This window comes from Pan paniscus, chromosome 6, assembly GCF_029289425.2.
Source record: "Pan paniscus chromosome 6, NHGRI_mPanPan1-v2.0_pri, whole genome shotgun sequence".
NCBI lineage: Eukaryota > Metazoa > Chordata > Mammalia > Primates > Hominidae > Pan > Pan paniscus.
Window position 1 is genome coordinate 167367998 of NC_073255.2, and position 19894 is coordinate 167387891.

A 19894-nucleotide genomic window follows, 5' to 3' on the forward strand; every position below is an offset into this window, starting at 1 on the left:
AAAAACATTCCCAATTAGCAATTACAAACTGGAAAGTTCATGGACTCCAGGTAGCCTCAGCAACTATACCCTATGGTGTTCAGCCACACGAAGATTTCCTATATTGAGAACTGATCAATTTGAGTAAGACTGGTGGACTTTATTATATTTACAATGCCTACGGGAAAGATTATTACGTCTAACCATCAAATCATCATACCTTGGAAAATGTCTTGCCTGGAAGGAGCCAACTTCTCTGGCTTAGTAGCCACAAGTGTGATTTCTATAAAGACAGATATGAGCAAGTAAGTGAACTTCTCCCACTACTATCAAGCTAGCAATGCAGACAGAAAGAGAGGAGAGCAGACATTTCTAGCAGATATATAATGAGCTATTACTAAATCATACTTATAGGTTATCTATCACTTCTGGTGGGGGGACACTCAAATTAAGATGTATTTAGTGAACATATGTTGTGGAATCATAAAGTAAGCCCTAAAAATATAGAATTTGCTTTAAATGGACTGGAATGTACAAAAATTACTCAGAAAAGGAAAAACAATTTATTTTAAAAATCTTCTCATGATCAAAATAGGAAAAATTACTTATATCAACAGAAAAACTGAAAATGTTGAAAATAAGCATAAAATTGTTTCTTCCCAGTTTTGTGTTCTAACCACTAAACATTTATGACTTCTTTTGTTTTTGTTTATAAGTTTTAAAGTTAGATATTCTTTGGGAATATTTTTTATGATTGTCTCCCATAAATTCTTTTAAGACGAACCTCCAATAACAAAATCAATTAACTTAGAGATTATCAACTTCAGAAAATAAAAATAGGAGGCGACAGCACTATTACTGCTCTGAGATGCACAGTGGCAACTGACTTCAGATACTGTAATGCTTTGCATTTAAAAAAACCCTTCATTTTGGAGTGCATTTCATCTTACTGCTTTTATGTAAAAACCAGGAGTTTTTTTTAAACTCTAATAAAAATATGTCTTAAATCTAAAAGACTTAGAAGGGGTGACAATCGGCTGAGCACGGTGGCTCCCACCTGTAATCCTAGCACTGTGGGAGGCCGAGGTGGGTGGATCACCTGAGGTCAGGAGTTCAAGACCAACCTGGCCAACATGGTGAAATCCAGTCTCTACTAAAAATAGAAAAATTAGCCAGGTGTGGTGGCACATGCCTGTAATCCCAGCTACTCAGGAGGCTGAGGAAGGAGACTCGCTTGAACCCGGGAGGTAGAGGTTGCAGTGACTAGAGATCGCGCCACTGTGCTCCAGCCTGTGCGACGGGAGCGAGACTCCATCTCAAAAAAAAAAAAGTGACAATTAAATGAGTATTAGAGACAATATGCTAATATTTTTTAGTTTTGCAAAACTACTTATACACAGAAAAACGAATAGAGTTAACCTGCTTTCTGTTCAAAGACAGGAGCCATAGCAAGAGGAATTGATTTCATGTCAAACGGTTTTTCTGAAGGCTCCAACGTGTACTGGTGTAAGGCTTTTTCCATCCCTGGTACAGAGACCGTCAAACCTGTGAAACATAGAGAAATCTCAGCATTATAACCTCTTGCCAATCCTCGAATCCAAATAGGCCCAGGTTTGTAATATTTATCTAAGCTTTCTGAAGGAAGAGAAAAATATAACCAAAAGCTTTATAACCTAAATATAAAAATAAAGGATATTCTTGAAATTACCTTATAAACTTATAAACTGACTTATTTCATTCAAGGAAACATGGAAGCATAGCATACACATTTTCAACAAAATGTATGTACCTCCCAGAAAAGAAAGCAACTTAGCTATATGGGAACAATGATAGCATAAGAAAACGGGAAAAACGTAAACCCATCCAAGAGGGAGTTCAAGGAGAACCAGGAATAAGTGAGCAATGTTCCTAAAAAATGTAAGGGCCCAATCTATATTCTTATAGATTGTTGCATAGGAATTACCATTACCAAATTAGAAAATATCCTATAAACACAGGTTTCTCTAGAAATGGAAGTGCACTCAAAGACAAAAACCAAGCATTTGCCTAGTGAAGTTAGCTCATATGCAAATCATGAAATATGCTTCCAAGGCACCATTTGAGGAACAAAAGTGTACATCCTTGGTTTTCACTGACCATTAAAGATATATGTGGCATTTAGTGCCATCTGCCTCTGCTGCAGCACATTCAGATAGAAGGTAGCTCTGTCTCGTACCTCGTCATCAGTATCCATCATACACCTGTCCAGGGGAAACAGAATAGTCATGTCACAGTACCCCAAAGACTTCCAATAGCTCTACTACCAAATCTAAAGGACACAGCTCAGGTCGTCATCTGATACTATCTTTAAAAAAGTGCTCAACAATAGCCAACAGTGGCTCCTAAAGTCTTCACAAATCTTGGGTACTGCTCTGAATTACTAAAGAAATACTGTTACTGTGAATCACAAGCACTACATAAGTAGGCATTAAAATAACGAGGAGCACAAGAACATGAAATAGCAGTCTGGAGTCTTTTCTTCCATCTGTAACTACATGACCCTGTTGAAGACTTCGACTTCTCTGTAATTAGGAAATGGGAGTATTATACTCTCTAAGGATACTAAAAAGATAAATTCAAAATCCAGCCACTGTTATTGCTCAAATGACAATTTGTTTTACGTAAACTAGCCAACCTTTGGCTTGTAATTTATCTGCTTCAATTATAAGATGCAATCACAGTTTGCTAAAGCAAGTCTTTTCCTCATCAAATAGAGAGTCATGAAGACAATGAAAAACTATTATTTTTAACTCTGCATAGTGAATTACCTAACAGTTTTTTAAGTAAGCCCCTGTTGTACAAATTGAGGCACATGTATTTAAGTCACTTTCTCAAAATCATGTGAGAGAAAGCCAAAATCAAATGTGACAAGTACCTAGCAAATAAAACCCTATGGACAACTAATATTTTAGGGAATGGGGCTGGGAAGAGAAGCTCTATAAATAAGAGTGAGGAGTGATGGAAACATGTAGGCTATTGTGTAAACCAAGGCTAGGGGCTTTCATGAAGTGATCAGTCAATAGCACATCAAATTGATTGGGAGGTATACATAATTACTAAAAAGAGAAAGGAATTGCCATTTGCCCCTGACTTGCTCCAATAGCTCTACTCTTAGGGCTTAGAGTGCATCCGCCCTATGGTAGAATGAGGATTTCACTATTTAACCATATAGAATTCTTATTTTTTTTAAAAAAAGACATTATTTAACTTACCTCTGTAAGAGTACAAGGATGCTTGGGAGAAGACTCTCATTCTGAGCCCCAAATTTAGCCAAAGCACTCACAGCAGCTATAATGAAGCATACAATTATGGTACATAAATACTGGTTTCTCAGAGTTAACCAATAACCATTTGAAAAAAAATTAGAAAAGTGTCCCCATGTTCAGTGGAGATAAACTCCCTTGTTTTATTGAGTGTTTCTTGATCTTATTTCTTTGATACTGTTAAGCATAAATAGAATTCTGCAAGCCCAAGAGAGCTCTGAATAGGAAAATCTTCCAAAAATTGAGGAAAAGGATTCATATAGATTTTCTGTAGGAGCTATATCTCCACCCCACCACAACCCCTTATATATCACACTGATGTCATTAAGCTCTAATCTCAAACAACCAGCCCCAAGCATAAAAAGAAATTCTATTATTAAAATTCCTCTCATTCAACAAAGATTCATTGTTCACCAAACTTTTGTCAGGAATTGTGCTAGGTACTGGGACAGATAAAAGACATGTCCCTGATCTCAAGGAGCTACACTCTAGTGAGAAAGATAGGTATGTAGAGAGAGAATTACAATACATCATAGGTAAGTCCATAGGAGAAATATATCCAGGACGCTATGTGAATACACAGAAAGGAACTAAATCCGAATTGGTGGTGGAAAACTAAGACAAAGAGTTAACACATATTACTTGAGCTAAAATCTGAAGAACAAGTACTGTTAGCCAGAGGAAAAAGGCAGGATAAGAGTATTAGAGGCAGAGAAAATAACACGTTCGAATGGCCCCTGCCCAGAGAAGAAAGTGTGGTGTAGTACTGGACAGTTGGGCAAGGCTGAGCATAGGACCCATGTTGGAGAGCAAGAAGAGACAAGGGAGAGACTGGCAATAAAACAAAATTAGGGTATGGTTTAATCTCAACATTATTATTAAAGGATATTAAATATGAGATAAATTTGTACATTTGAAAGTCCCCCCCCGCCTTTTTTTTTTTTTTTAGCAGAGTGTAAAGAATAGGCTGGATATATGTGGGTCTAGAAGCAGTCAGATAGCTAGGGATCTGAAACGGATGACAGCCTCAATCAGCACCACGAAAATAGAAGAGAATGAAGAAATATTAAGGAGACACAATTGAAAGCGCTTTGCTAAAGAACAGATAGGGGCTGTAAGGCAGCAGAACAAGATTCTATCTTGATAACTGAGTGGATGATGAATGTGAGGTTAGTTTGAATTTCAGGTTGAGTTTGAAGTGCTTTAAGTTATTTGGACAAACAAGTTCAGGAAAGAGACATGATTGGAATGTCACAGCCTATTAGCAGAGCTCTGAAAATGATCACCAAGAGGAATGTAGATGTTGAGAAGTCAAAATCTTACAGAGAACTAATATTTTAAGGAATGGTGCTGGAAAGAGGAGCTCTATAAATAAGAGTGAGGAGTGATGGAAACATGTAGGCTATTGTGGAAACCAAGGCTATGGGGTTTCACGAAGTGTTCAGTCAATAGCACATCAAGTGGACTGAGTGTAAACAAAGGTAAGAACATTAAAGTATCTAACTTGATTTTACAACTAGTTTATAAGTAATTTTCAATAAAATTACTTGAGGATTTTTAAGGGAGAGCTACATTATTCTGAGTTAAAGAGAAAAATGGATAATGAATTCATGCAGGTGGCTAATAACGGCTACTTCAAGTTTATCTCCGAGGGGAAGGAAAAGTATAGAGTCAGTAGCTAGTGAAAGGCTCATAGACAGTTTACATCTTTAATGGGAGAGATTTGGATCTATTCATATGCTAAGGGAAAGAAAGATTAGGGAGGAAAAGTCGCTTAAAAATATATATATAGAAACACATAAACAAATTCTACAAACATTCATGCTTACGGCTATAACTGAAAAAACGGATGAGCCATCATAGTATTCCTATCTTACTGAAAGCGAAGGGTTATTTGTCTAATCTAAGGCAAAAATGAGGGTGGAAACTGAGTACAAAGAAAGATATCTGGGCCCTAAGCATGCTCTAAAATCCCACCATCCAATAAATCCTGCAACCTCATTTTCCAATTTCATTATCACTCTCTTAAGTATTTCAAAAGATCAGCATCGTCAATATCAGTGTCCCAATGACTCACCAGCTCTGACAGCCTCATTCTCCAGGACAACCCTATTAAAAATAAAACGGATATATTTGGAGGGGACAGGCGTTCTAGGGCCCTCTTTGCCCAACAAGTGTAGAATCTTAGTAGCCAGAACAGTGTGTTCACAGTCCTCAATGAATTCACAAAGGTGGGCTAGGCCTGCTTCTTTACTCTCAGGGTTCTCTTCCACAATGCTGATTATGCAGTCCACAATGGCCCGCTTGTACTCAAAGCCTCCCTGGCAAAAAAGAAGATAAAACTGCCATTCATTCTAGGGACACATTTTGGAGAAATGCTTACACTCCAAGGTTTATGCTTATAATATTCAAATTTCATTTCCCACCTTTTATGAAAGAAACAAAAGTGTTTTTTCTCCAAGTGGGGAAAGCAAAGCAATGGCATGTTTAGTAATAAGACAGTAACCAGACTTAGTGTACTACTTGAGAGGCATACTGAGATGATAAAGAAATCTTAAAACACTATGGTATTTCATGGCAATCCTAAGAATTTAAGACAGCAACTTCCTATGATTAAAAAGTAGTCTACCTACATCATCTCGGAGCATGTTGGAGAGGAAAGTCATCATGACACTGTGCTTTCGAGGGTATTTCTGACAGAGAGCACTAATTGCCTGTACAACCACCACCTGTAGAAAAACAAAAAGAATATTCATTTTTATGACTGTACAACTACCACCTATAAAAAGCAAACACAGAAAAGACATTCATCTTTATAATTATGGCTACTAAACATACTTTTTACTACAAGCTAAGAAGATCCTGTAGTTGCCTAAAATGACAATAATTGTTCTTCATGGAAGATAACCAAGGAGACCACAAAGGAAAATACAAAGCAATGTAAAAATAAAGTTCATTCAACAAATCCCTTCCCTCTGCCTCAGACAAATGATCACATCAAAGATTTTAAAGTGAACCATAAAGATAAAAAGCTTGAACAGACTGACTTCCATAGAAGAATAGAGAAAGCTATCAAGGAACTACTTCACAAAATGGTTTCTAGGGGAATTTTACCACAATTTTAAAGACCAGTGTCAGCCAGGCACGGTGGCTAATGCCTGTAATCCCAGCACTGTGGGAGGCTAAGGTGGGTGGATCACCAAAGGTCAGGAGTTCGAGACCAGCCTGACCAATATGGTGAAATACCGTTTCTACTAAAAAAAATACAAATATTAGCCGGGTGTGGTGGCGTGGGCCTGCAGTCCCAGCTACTCGGGGAGGCTGAGACATGAGAATTGGTTGAACCTGGGAGGCGGAGGTTGCAGTCAGTTGAGATCGCACCACTGCACTCCAGCCTGGGTGACAGAGAGAGACTCTGTCTCAAAAAATAAATAAAATAAAATAAAATAAAAATAAAGACCAGTGTCAAGATGTGTGAAGAATGTGAGATTTTACCCTGCTTGTGGCTAACAAGTTAACCTGTCACAATTTCATGGATGCTGGTAGAAAACAAGAGACTCCTGGCTCAGCGATGAAAGACAGTTAACTACTCACAGCAGTAGCAGTAGCCAGAGTGTGAGCATTTTGGGGTGAGACTCCTGGCTCAGTGATGAAAGACAGTTAACTACTCACAGCAGTAGCAGTAGCCAGAGTGTGAGCATTTTGGGGTGGGTCTCCTGAGCCCCAATTCCCAAAGTGCAATGCAAAGAGAGCCAGATAATACCTGGTCTTGCAGTAGGCTGCATTACTGAATAAGAACCCTAAGGATGGAACCTGAACATTTTACAGTGGGGAGTAAGTACGCCTGTCCTTTTTTCCGAAGGAAAACATTATTATATTGGACCATAAACATGTTTACTTTTTGCTCCAGAGGGCTTTTTGCTCTAAATACTATTAGTATTTCCTGGGGCTGCAAGGAAATCTTCCCTTTCCTTTAGAGGGAGACATGATCTCTATCTTCTAAGGCTAGAAGATGTCTTGTATTATAGAAAGGGAATACAGTTATGGTAGCAGGAAACAGAGGGCAGTTAGCGCCTAACTTGCAAGATGTGCAGAAATGAGAAGAGACTCATGGAGAATTTAGAATTGTCTACCAACAATCGGATAACCCCAAATCCATATATAAAGTTTCAGAGCATAGAAAATGAAAGAAAATCTCCATAATGTTTGTATGAAGCAATGATACTTAAGCCTAATAAAGATGGTATATATGTACAGAAAGAAAAATTACAGACTAAAATCATTTATAAATACCGATGTAAAAATTCTAAGAAATATATTAGTTAATAGATTCTAACACTACCTTAAAGAAATAATGCACCATGATGAAATGGGGTTTATCAAGAATGTAAAGATGGTTCAGCATTAGAAAATTGATAAAATAACATCACATTCATGAGTCAAAGGATTATATCCAAAATGCTGAAAAGCCTTTGATAAAATCCAACATCCATTCCTAATAAACATTCTTGAAAAAAAAGGGAACAGATGGATATGTCCATAACATAAACATATATATTTCAATCCTAATGACAGCATATTACTTAATATGGAACCCTGAAAGGCATTCCCATTGAGGTCAGAAGTGATGCAAGGATGCCACTATCTCCACAATTATTTAGCATTACTCTGGAGATATTAGCCAATGCAATTAGATAAGGGAAAACAAAGAAACAAGAATCGGAGAAGACAAAACAAACAAAAATATCTTTATTTTTAGATGACATGATGGTATATATGAAAACCCTAGAGAATGAATAATAAAACTAACTCGATAATTCACCAAGGTAGCAGGATATAAAATTAACATGCAAAACCAGTAATATTCATATACATAAATGATAACCAGGTAGAAGATAAAATGGAATAAAAAACATTTATAATAGCAATGAAAAAGGTAAGTTATTTAGAAATAAGCATTTTAAAACCATTCAAAACTAATATAAAAATATTTTTTATAAAACATTCTTGAAAGGCATAAAAGCAGATTTGAACAAATTAAAAGACATCCTTGTTCTTAGGATGTTCCAACATCATCAGGATATGTATTCTCCCCTAACTTATGAATTTAATGTGATCCCAACAGAAAATGTCAACAAGGTTTTTTATGAAGCTAGACAACTTGATACTAAAGTTCATTAGAAAAATAAACATGTGGCTGGGCATGGTGGCTCATGCCTGTAATTCCAGCACTTTGGGAGGTCGAGGCGGGTGGATCACCTGAGGTCAGGAGCTTGAGAAAAGCCTGGCCAACGTGGTGAAACCTCGTCTCCACTAAAGATATAAAAAATTAGCTGGGCATGGTGGCGGGTGCCTGTAATTCCAGCTACTTGGGAGGCTGAGGCAGGAGAATTGCTTGAACCTGGGAAGGGGAGGTTGCAGAGTGAGCAGAGATCACGCCGTTGCACTCCAGCCTGGGCAGCAAGAATGAAACTCCATCTCAAAAAAAAAAAAAAAAAAGAAAGAAACATGCAAGAATAGCCAGGAAAACAATGAAAATAAAGAACTATGATGGAGGGCTAAGCATCCTACAAAGCTTCTATATTTAGAACAGAGTATAGCAGTAGTATATGAATAAACAGACCAATATATAAGTAGAAAAGACACTCCAGAAACAGACTCAAGTACATACGCAACTTTTTTGAGTTTGTATGAACATACAAACTCAAGTACATATGATAAAGATGATGTCTGAAATTACTGGGGCAAAGACGGTCTTAAAAATTTTCTTTCAGCTTTCCCGTCTACAGAAAAAATTAAAATAATTTTTTTTTAGATAAGGTAATGTGGTTTGGATCTGTGCCCCCAACCAAATCTCATGTTGAATTGTAATCGCCAGTGTTGGAGGTGGAGCCTGGTGGGAGGTGACTGGATCATGGGGGCGGATGGATTTCCCTGCTGGTGCTGTTCTTGTGATAGTAAGTTCTTGTGAGATCTGGTCATTTAAAAGTGTGTGACACTCCTCCGCACCCCCCTTGGTCATGCTCCTGCCATGTAAGACGTCTGCTCCTGTTTTGCCTTCCACTGTGAGTAAAAGCTCCCTGAGGCTGCCCCAGAAGCAGATGCTGCCATGCTGCCATGCTTCCTGTTCAGCCTGCAGAACTGTGAGCCAATTAAACCTCTTTTCTTTATAAATTACACAGTCTCAGGTGTTTCTTTATAGTAGTGTGACAACATACTAATACAGAAGATCTTGCTCTGTTGCCCAGGACAGAGTGCAATATGATCACAGCTCACTGCAGCCCCAACCTCCCAGGCTCAAGTGATCCTCCCACCTCAGCCTCCCAAGTAACTGGGATTATAGGTGTGCACCACCACGTCTGACTAATTTTTGTATTTTTTTGTAGAGACAGGGTCTCACTATGTTGCCCAGGCTGGTCTTGAACTCCTGGACTCAAGCGATGCCCCTGCCTCGGCCTCCCAAAGTGCTGGGATTAAAGGTGTGAGCTACCACACCTGGCTTTAAATAAAATTTTGGGGGGCAACTAACTGTGTAGTCAATGGAAAAGGATAAGATTGAATCTGTTTATAGCATATATAATAAAAAAATTCAACGGACCAGAGATCTAAATGTAAAATATGAAACTATAAATGTATTAGAAGAGAACATGAGTGAATTACTCTAAAATTTGAAGGGAATATAATTTTTAATTATGATTCAAAGTCAAATAAAATAAAAGGTTGGCAAATATGACTACCTAAAAAAAATAACACTTTTGCATGTCAAAAGACATCATAAGAAAAGTCAAAAGACAAATGACAAACCAGGAGAAGATATTCATAACATCTTTCACAGATAAAGAGCTAATATCCTGAATATACAAAAAAATTAAGGAAACAAAAGACTAAAAATCCTAAAGAAAATGGGGAAAATGCAGCCTACCCAACCCATTGCAGCTTCTGCCAACACCAACATAAGACTGCCTGTGTCCTTGTAGGTTGCTCCAACATCACTACTGCCCATCACCCACACCACCCCAGCTGCCAGGGGCCGGAGAACCCACTCACACACTGGGCTCACTGCTCTCAGTATCTCTTTCTATCAAGCCACCTGGAGGCCCAAGGATAGCCCTCTAGTACCCACAAACACTGGAGCCAGTGTAAGCTGGGCCTAAAAATAGGCACATTTGGTGTGCTGCTGCCACTACTGGAGCCCAAAGACTGACTGACTATGTGTCCAGATCCCCAGCTAAACTTCACCACAACCTCAACTAATGCCTGTACCCTAAGTCACTGAGGAATCATAGAGACCACTGACCCTGTGTACTGCTCAAGAGGTCATACAAAGATCCCACTACCACAGGCACTCAAAATCAAAGCCAAGGTATCTTAATAACAAATACACGTCTTTAGGAAAAAACTCACTCCTACAAATGCAATTTGAAAAAACTAGAACAGCAACTGCTGCACCAGATGCACAAAACTGTCTGCTTGAATACATGGGTAAAGTTTGTTTTTTAAAAGTCTGGATGCATACTAAGTAGAGAGTAAATAGGGTTAGTTATATTACTTGACTGAGTATAAAAAAAGAATGAAGCAATAAAATGTTTCTACTTTTATTCTTTTAACTGAAATTTATTTATTTATTTTTTTAAAATCATCTCTGACATACTCTCACCAGTTCTGTTCAAACCTGTTCTGGAAGTACTTTTTTAATTAGGCAAGAAAAACAAAGGAAAGGCATTTGGATTGGATATAAAGAAGTAAAACTGCCTCTATTCACAAATGGCACAATTATTTATATAGATAATCTCAAGGAATATGTATAATGATGACTAGAACCAGTAAAAGTACTCAGCAAGGTTACAGGATACCAAGTTAATATGGAGAAGTATTTTTTAAAAGTTTTTCATTAATAGTAAACAATAAAATAAAAATTTTAATAAAATATCAAAAGCATAAAATATTTAGATATAAATTTAACAACAGATTTGCAAGACTCTAGAGTAAACACTACAAAACACTGCTCAGAGAAATTAAAGAAGATCTAAAGGGAGAGATATACCATATTCATGAAATAGAAAAATAATGTTAAGATGTCAGTTGTCCCCAAATTGATTTATAGATTCAACACAATCCCAGTCATAATCCTAGCAGGCTTGTTTAGTAGAAATTGATAAATTGGTCCTAAATTTCATAGGAAATGCAAAGGAACCAGAATATTAAAAAAGAAAAAGTTGGAAGACCACACTACTTAAGAGGTACCATAATGCTACATTAATCAATATTAGTGTGGTACTGGTACTGGATTGACAAACAGTTCAGTAACATAATACAAAGCCCAAAAATATACCTAAAATATATGGGTATTTGCTTTGTAGACAAAGGTGCCAAAGCACTCCAACAGGGAAAAGGAAGTCTTTCCAACAAATTATGGTGGAATACAGTAGATATAGGTATGGAAAAAATACTGAACTTACCAAACAAACAGTAATTCAAGTTGGATCATTGCCTAAAATGTAAAATCTAAAACCATAAAGCATTTAGCCTAAAGCATGAGAAAATAAGTAGATAAAGGTTTCTTAGGGAACAGTAATAACTATGAAAGAAAAAAATTGATAAATTAGACTTCATAAAAATTTAAAACTTCTGCTTCTCAAATGATACCGTTAAGAAAATAAATAGGCAGCCAACAGACTGGGAGAAAATATGATCATGTTTAAACTCTTACCTTGAACTCATCTGAGATTTCAGACACAAAAGAAGATATCTGCTTCATGAGCCGGTCCACACTGCTCTCACTTCCTGTTTTGAGGAGTGTAGTAATGGCTAAGGTAGCAATGCTTCTGTTTGAGTCTGTGATTAAGTTTTCTAAGTCCAGATTGCAGGCAGTAACAGCAGAGGGGTGCTTCATTGCCACCTTGTGGAAGGGCAAGAAAAAAAATTAAGCAAATTGCTTTTGATAAAGGCCAGAACTTAAATTTTAATTGAGGTAAGCGGCAATCCAAAGAGGACAGGATAAGTTAAAAGTAATTGTTTCAAAAACAAAAAGAATGGCTCCAGTTAACGAGGTATATCTTTTAATAAATGATCAACGGCCAGAGTATAGCATCGTACTCTCTTTTGTTAGGTTCCTCTAACCTTTCTAACATTATCGTTTTTAAAAAATTATAATTGGCCTGTATTTCCTTATAGTACGTGTGTTCATATACGTCTATTCTATTAGATGTTAGGAGTACTGACAACAGGATCTAGCATAGTAGTCAGTGCTCGACAAAGACTGTTAATATCTTATCAGTTAAAAAATACTGCTGCATTTCAAGACACAAACTCCAGCCAAACTGCATTATCTATGGTTACTACATGGTCTGCCTTTCTCCTGAATCCTTGTTTTTGTTGATGTTGTCCCACCTCTTTGTCTATCCCAATATTGGTATGGAATCCCTTACCCACAATTTGGAAAATCTGAAAACACTCTGGAAAGCAGAGCATTGGGATGAAAATCCATTTAACAGTAAAACATGACCCAAACTAATGCGAAACTATTTAATTCTTAATTTATACCACTTGACAAGGATAGTCATATGTTTTGTGCAAAAATATTAATGTTTTTTAATGGTGGGATGCTGCCCCAGGCCCACTGGGGTTAGTAAATAAGAGATAACACCATATAACCTTTCTAAAATTTAACTAAAAGCAAATTCTGAGACACATCTGGCCCCAAGATTAGAGATGAGGGATTGTAGACCTGTATCAACTCTTTAAAAACAATTTAGGCTGGGCCTGGTGGCTCATACCTGCAATCCCAGCACTCTGGGAGGCCGAGGTGGGCAGATCACCTGAGGTCACGAGTTTGAGACCAGCCTGGCCAACATGGCAAAACCCTGTCTCTACTAAAAATACAAAAATTAGCCGGACGTGGTGGCAGGTGCCTGTGATCCCTGCTATTTGGGAGGCTGAGGCATGAGAATCGCTTGAACCTGGGAGGCGGAGGTTGCAGTGTGCCAAGATCGTGCCACTGCACTCTAGCCTGGGAGACAAAGTGAGACTCTGTCTCCAAAAAACATAAATAAATAAAAAACCATTTACATTGTTGTTCTATAAAGGTTTCTTCCATGGCTGCTCTAAACTTCTCTTTTCTTCGACTGTTTACACAATTAATTTATAATTATGTATTGCCTATGACAAGTCTTCTATTATATTTAACTTTCATTTACATTTTCTAGGCTTATTTAATTTATTCTGTGTTTCTGTATTATATCCTTTAAATCTATACTGTCTAATAACATAGCCAACAGCAACATGTGACTACCAGGCATTTGAAAGGTGGCTAATCCAAACTGAGTATTCTGTAAATGTAAATATACTGGATGTCAAAAACTTGAGATATGTAAAAATATCTATTACATGTTGAGATGACATATTATATGTATTATGATAAAATATACTATTAAAATTAATTTTACCTTAAAAATTTTAATGTGGTTATTATAAAATTTAATATCACATATGTGATTCACAGTGGGTTTTTACTGGACAGGGCTGCTGTAGACCAGCACTGTGTAAGAGAACTTTCTTCAATGACAGAAATGTTCAAGATCTGCACTGTCCAATAGCCACTGACCACATGTGCCTGTGAGTACAAGAAGTGTGACTCATGTGACTGAGGGTTGAATTTTTTATTTTAATTAATTTAAATTGAAATAGCCACTGGTGGCTAATGGCCACCATATTGGACAGTGTGGCTCTTGAATATAAAATGCTTAGAAGTCAGAAATGAGTTATAATCTTCAGCTAAATAATAATAAAAATGAGCATACTCAAGGCCACAAATACAAGTGAAGTGTTGTAGAGGTGAAGCCCACAAATCACATATACTAACCTTGGAGAGAAAACCAAATGCTTCACATTTAATGTTTCTCAATTAAATACTGATATAAGTCAATAATTAGCAAAGAAACACCTACCTTGTTCAAGGTCCTCACAGCTGCATATCTCAAGGCTGGCTTAGGAGAACTACAGAAAAGCTGAAGAACTAAAAAATAATAATAATAATAATAATATGTAACATTAAGTAATATTACATATACATACCGTGAATACTCCTGGCTTAAGAGAACTATAGAAAAGTTGAAGAAGTAAAATACAGATATAGATACAGTGAATATTACCTATATATGCTGTGAATATTCCTTATCTCATCATATACCATATAGCTGAAAATACAGTACATAATGAATCACATTCAAAATATGCATAAATTTTATCACAGCATCAAAAATTTACATGAAAAATGTAACATCAAAATAGAAAAAGCACTTTTGGGGCGCCTGTAGTCCCAGCTACTCGGGAGGCTGAGGCAGAAGAATGGCGTGAACCCAGGAGGCAGAGCTTGCAGTGAGCCGAGCTATCGTGCCACTGCACTCCTGCCTCAGTGACAGAGTGAGACTCCGTCTCAAAAAAAAAAAAAAGAAAAGAAAAAAAAAAAGAAAAAGCACTTTTGGTCAGTTATGAAAACTTAAATAGGAAACAAAGTTTGCTCTTTTTAAAAAAAAATTAGAATACCCATTAATACCTGAACTAAATGGTAGAAATATTGACAGTTCTGAAAACAAATGGGCTTTTTAAACACCAAGGAAAACTGTAAAATGTTTTCAAAAGTTTCATACGAGGAAACAGAAACTTTTAAAAAAAGCAATAAAGAACTATTATTAATAAACTATGTACATATAAATAAAATTCTTTCAAAAGTTTTATATAGAGAAATAGAAACATTAAAAAAAGTAATAAAGTAAGGAACAACTAAAATAAACTATCTACATATAAGCTATCAGAATGCAAAGGCTATATATACACAGAGCTAGTGTTCAAAAAACATTCTTAATACCTATTCTGCAGACCTATGAAACTTAAAGCAAAAACTTAGGAACATAAAAGCCAGCCATCAAATATAAAACAAACCTGAAACAGCAGGTGCCAACTCTCTTGCAGTGCAGTTAGGAAGATGGATGATAGCTGAAGCAGCTTCATAAATAACCATTTCATGTTTATTTCGCAAGCAGCTCTCAATGAAATCAAACAGTGGACTTTCATGGCTGCCAATAAATATTTATAGGCCATTATTTAGATATCAAATAGAGAGGCAATATGCATAGGGATTAAAAGCACAGGCAGATTGAGAGGCACTTCTGGAATGGTGGATGAGGGATTTCTAAAAATTCATTTCATCACAAAACAATTAGAACACTGGCAAAATTGTCAAAATCAACTTTTGCAGAACTCTAAAAAATTAATCAAAGATTTGCAACAATCCTGAACATCTATTTAAGAAAAGTAGCTGAATCTTAGTAAAAATGGTGAGCTTTCTGGTGTTTTAACCTACTCATTCTCAATTTCCATGCACCTCTTCCCAGTTCCATAGCAGTCTTGGAAACCAGCAGCCTCAGAACCACAGTAACTGTGAATGCCAGCAGCCTAGCTACAAAAGCAGCTCTGGGCCAAAATCTCATCCCCAGAGAACTGTCACTATGTGACCTGTCTGGTGCTCCTAGAAAAGCCCTATTCACAGGCTAATCTTTACTTCACCTGACTCAAGAGCTCATTCAGCATGAAAAGCCCTATGCCCAGGGAGTTTGTCCAAAAAAATCAGTAGTATTTGGTTAATCTTGCAGCTGCCAGAAGCAGCAATTTTAGCAGGGGCAAACAAGAGGCTGGCCAAAAAACTTAAAAGGAAAATTTGAGAAATGAGATGTCCTTAGGGGGCTTTGAAAATTTCTAAAATATTTCTGGGGATACAGAAGGTCATGTGCACGTGCAGGGCTAAGCAAACAGCCACTAAAGACCTGACAGAGCTCCGCTCTCTAACCTTTGCTTGACTCTGAGGCTCTGCACAAAGCAGGAAGTGAAGGCTAAGGCAGAGCTGTGAACACCTGGGGCATGGAAAGCACGCCCCAACATACACAGCACTCGTTGGAAAATGATGGGAGATATACTGGTTTAAAGCATTTAAGAAAATCTGTCAAATTATTATTTGTGACTCAGCTAATCAAACAAAGACTTCAGTGTCTATACAAGATACAGAATAAAGACTACAGAAATAGTCCAGGAAGGTCACAAACAACAACAAAAACAACAAACCCCAGGGATAGGGAAAGGGAAGGTCTGATTACCAGTGTTGTCACATTATAATATTTAAAATATAATGTTTTTGACAAAATAATTATGAGACACACAAAGAAATACTTAACTATGACCCATCTATGGGGAAAAAAATAGTAGTCAATAGAATTTATTCCTGAGGAAGCCCAGATGTTGAACTTACTGGCAAAAACTTTAAGTCAGCTAATATAAATATGTTCAAAGAACTAAAGGAAACTAAAATATTTAACTGAAAGGGAAGTACAACAAGATGTCTTATGAGACTACCAATAAAGTGACAGAAATGATTTTTTTTTTAAGAAACCAAATAGAAATTCTAGATTTGCAAAGTGCAATGACTGGAATGAAAAATTCACCAGAAAAAGTTCAATAGCAGACTTGCACAGGCAGATGAAAGAATAAGAAAACTTGTAGATCTACTGAGATAAACCAGCTGATGAAAATAAAAAAAGAAGGAAGAAAAATGAACAGTGCTTTGGAGACCTGTGTAACATGACCAAGGGTACCAACATTTTGGATGATAGGAGTTCTCATAGGAAAAGAGAGACACAAAGGGGAAAAAGAACATAAGAAGAAACCATGGCTGAAAACCTCATAAGTTTGATTTAGAAAAAACATTAATTTATGTACCCAAGAGGCTCAAAAAGTCTCAAGCAGAATAAATACAAAAATATTCAAATATATACACATCAGAGTGAAACTGTTGAAAGCATAAAAATAGTCATTCTGACTGGTGTGAAATTGTATCTCATTGTGGTTTTGATTTGCATTTCTCTAATGATTAGTGATGTTGACCATTTTTTCATATGCTTGGTACCATCTTGTACCAGTCAGAATAGCTATTATTAAAAAGTCAAAAAATAACAGATGCTGGTGAGGTTGCAGGGAAAAGGGAATGCTTACACACTGCTGTTGGGAATGCAAATTAGTTCAGCCACTGTGGAAAGCAGTTTGGAGATTTCTCAAAGACCTTAGAACTACCATTCAATCCAGCAATCCCATTACTAAATACGAACCCAAAGGAATATGAATTGTTCTTCTTAGGTTTTGATGAGAAGGCGAGGATTAAAGAAAGACTGAGAGAGAGTTGGCGGCTCTACAGCAATGCAGGTTTTATGTCCAGCATAAGACCTGCAGAGGCGGGGCACCAGCTTAATGCCAGGGCCCACCTCTGCTTACAGGCTGGGGCAATTTTAGGCCTGGGAGGGAGGGGTCTGAGGGTTATGGCTTGCTGCCCGGGAGGATGTTGATAAGATGTTCCCATGATGAGGTGGTTTGGCCCTTGTTCTGGCAGGATGTGACAGTGATGTTCCTTGGACTTTTTCCCAGCAGAATGTGATAAGAAAGTCAGGCAGTCGGGCAGGATGTTTCTCACGGCCCAGTCCCCCAAGGAATGTTTCACTTTGATCAAGGTCTGTGAAATGACAAGGGGCTTACAAAATGGTACAGTTTGGACTAACAGTTCTACCATAAAGACACATGCCCTCATATGTTCACTGCACCACTACACACAATAGCAAAGACATGTAATCAACCTAGATACCCAACAACAGTGGACTGGATGAAGAAAACGTAGTACATATACACCATGGAATACTATGCAGCCATAAAAATGAATGAGATTATGTCCATTGCAGCAACATGGATAGAGCTGGAGGCCATTATCCTAAGCAAATTAACACAGGGACAGAAAACCAAATACTGCATGTCTTCACTTATAAGGGAAGCTAAACATTGAGTGCACATGGTCACAAAGAAGGGAACAATAGGCACTGGAGCCTACTTGAGGGTGTAGGGTGGGAGAGGATGAGGATAAAAAAACTACCAACTGGGTGGTACTACGCTCATCACCTGGGTGACAAAATAATCTGTACACCAAACCCCCATGACGTGCAATTTACCTGTGTAACAAACCTGCACATGCACCCCTGAACCTAAAATAAAAGTTGGAAAGAAAAAATAATAAATAAATATATAAACAACAACAAAGAAAGCATAAGATAAAGATAAAATCTTGACAGCAGCAAGAAAAAAACTACTTATCACACTGTACAGGGAAAAAATCAGTATGATTAATGGCTGATTTCTCATCTGAAACAATGGAAGACAGAGACAGTAAAATGTCATATTCAAAGTGCTAAAATGAAAAAACAAGAATTCTATAATCCAACAAAACTATCCTCCAAAACTGAAAGCTAAAAATGACATTCCCAGAGAAGCAAAGACTGAGAGAATTCATTGCTAACAGACTTGCTTTGTAAAAATACTAAAAGAAGAATAGACTGAAAGACTGACTGTAGACAGTGACATGAATAATCAGGGAGAAATAAAGAGCATCAGAAAGTGTAAATATATTAATTGATATGAAAGATTCTACAATTTTTCTCATTTCTTAACTACTGTGAAGAACATTAAATTGTGTAAAGCAATAATTGTAACACTACATTGTCGAGTTCTTAACATATACACAGATAACACACATGCCAATAATAGCAAATAGGAGGAGAGAAGGAACAGAACTATATTGGAGCAAAGATTCTAAATTTTACTGAAATTAAGTTAGTATTATCTGAAGTAGACTGTGGTAAATTAAAATGCTTATTATGATTCCTAGAGGAACACCTATGAAAAAACTTTTTTTAAAGTTAAAATATTGATGAAGGTATTAAAATGATATACTGAACATTTTTTAACTCAAAAGCAATCAAAGAAGAAGAGAGAAACAAAAAAGACAGGAAATTAACACAGAACAAATAGCAAAATGGCAAAGGTAAACCCAACAATAATTATATTACATTTGAATATACTAAATACTCCAACTAAAAGACAAACTGCTAGACAGGTTTAAAAAGCAAGATCCAACTACATGATGTCTAAGAGATACACTTTAGATTCAAAGACACAAATAGGATGAAATTAAAAAGACCGGAAAATGTATGCCATACAAACAAGTAAGTGTAAGAGATCATGAACGGCTACATTAATAGCAGACAAAATAAGAGTTTAAGACAAAACTTGTCTTGCAACAAGGATAGACATTACACAATGTTAAAGAGGTGAATGCATCAGGAAGATTTAACAATGATAAACATACTCATACAATAGAACCACAAAAGACATAAAGCAAAACTTGACAAAAGGAAGGAGAAATATATAATTTAAAAATAATAGGCCAGGAGCTGTGGCTCACAACTGTAATCCCAGCACTTTGGGAGGCTGAGGCAGGTGGATCACCTGAGGTCAGGAGTTCGAGACCAGCCTGGCCATCATGGCAAAACCCCGTTTCTACTAAAAATACAAAAATTAGCCAGGCATGGTGGCACATGCCTGTAATCCCTGCTACTCGGGAGGCAGAGGCAGGAGAATTGCTTGAACCTGGGAGGTGGAGGTTGCAGTGAGCTGAGATCGCACCACTGCACTCCAGTCTGGGCGACAACGTGAGACTCTGTCTCAAAATAAACAAATAAAACTAATCG

At 37.0% G+C, this 19894-nt stretch overlaps 1 protein-coding gene across 2 annotated transcripts in view; it reads right to left on the reverse strand.

The window, feature by feature from the left end:
• COPG2 (COPI coat complex subunit gamma 2) overlaps nt 1-19894 on the reverse strand; it is a 162587-nt gene that overhangs the window by 42680 nt on the left and 100013 nt on the right. For both annotated transcript variants that reach the window (XM_034964992.3, XM_055114877.2), the window contains exons 10-18: nt 15222-15355; nt 14228-14295; nt 11992-12180; nt 5915-6010; nt 5359-5602; nt 3231-3306; nt 2116-2219; nt 1399-1524; nt 200-262 (exon numbers count right to left, since the gene is read on the reverse strand). In XM_034964992.3, the coding sequence (XP_034820883.1) occupies nt 200-262; nt 1399-1524; nt 2116-2219; nt 3231-3306; nt 5359-5602; nt 5915-6010; nt 11992-12180; nt 14228-14295; nt 15222-15355 (1100 nt within the window). The remainder of the gene's footprint in view (nt 1-199; nt 263-1398; nt 1525-2115; nt 2220-3230; nt 3307-5358; nt 5603-5914; nt 6011-11991; nt 12181-14227; nt 14296-15221; nt 15356-19894) is intronic.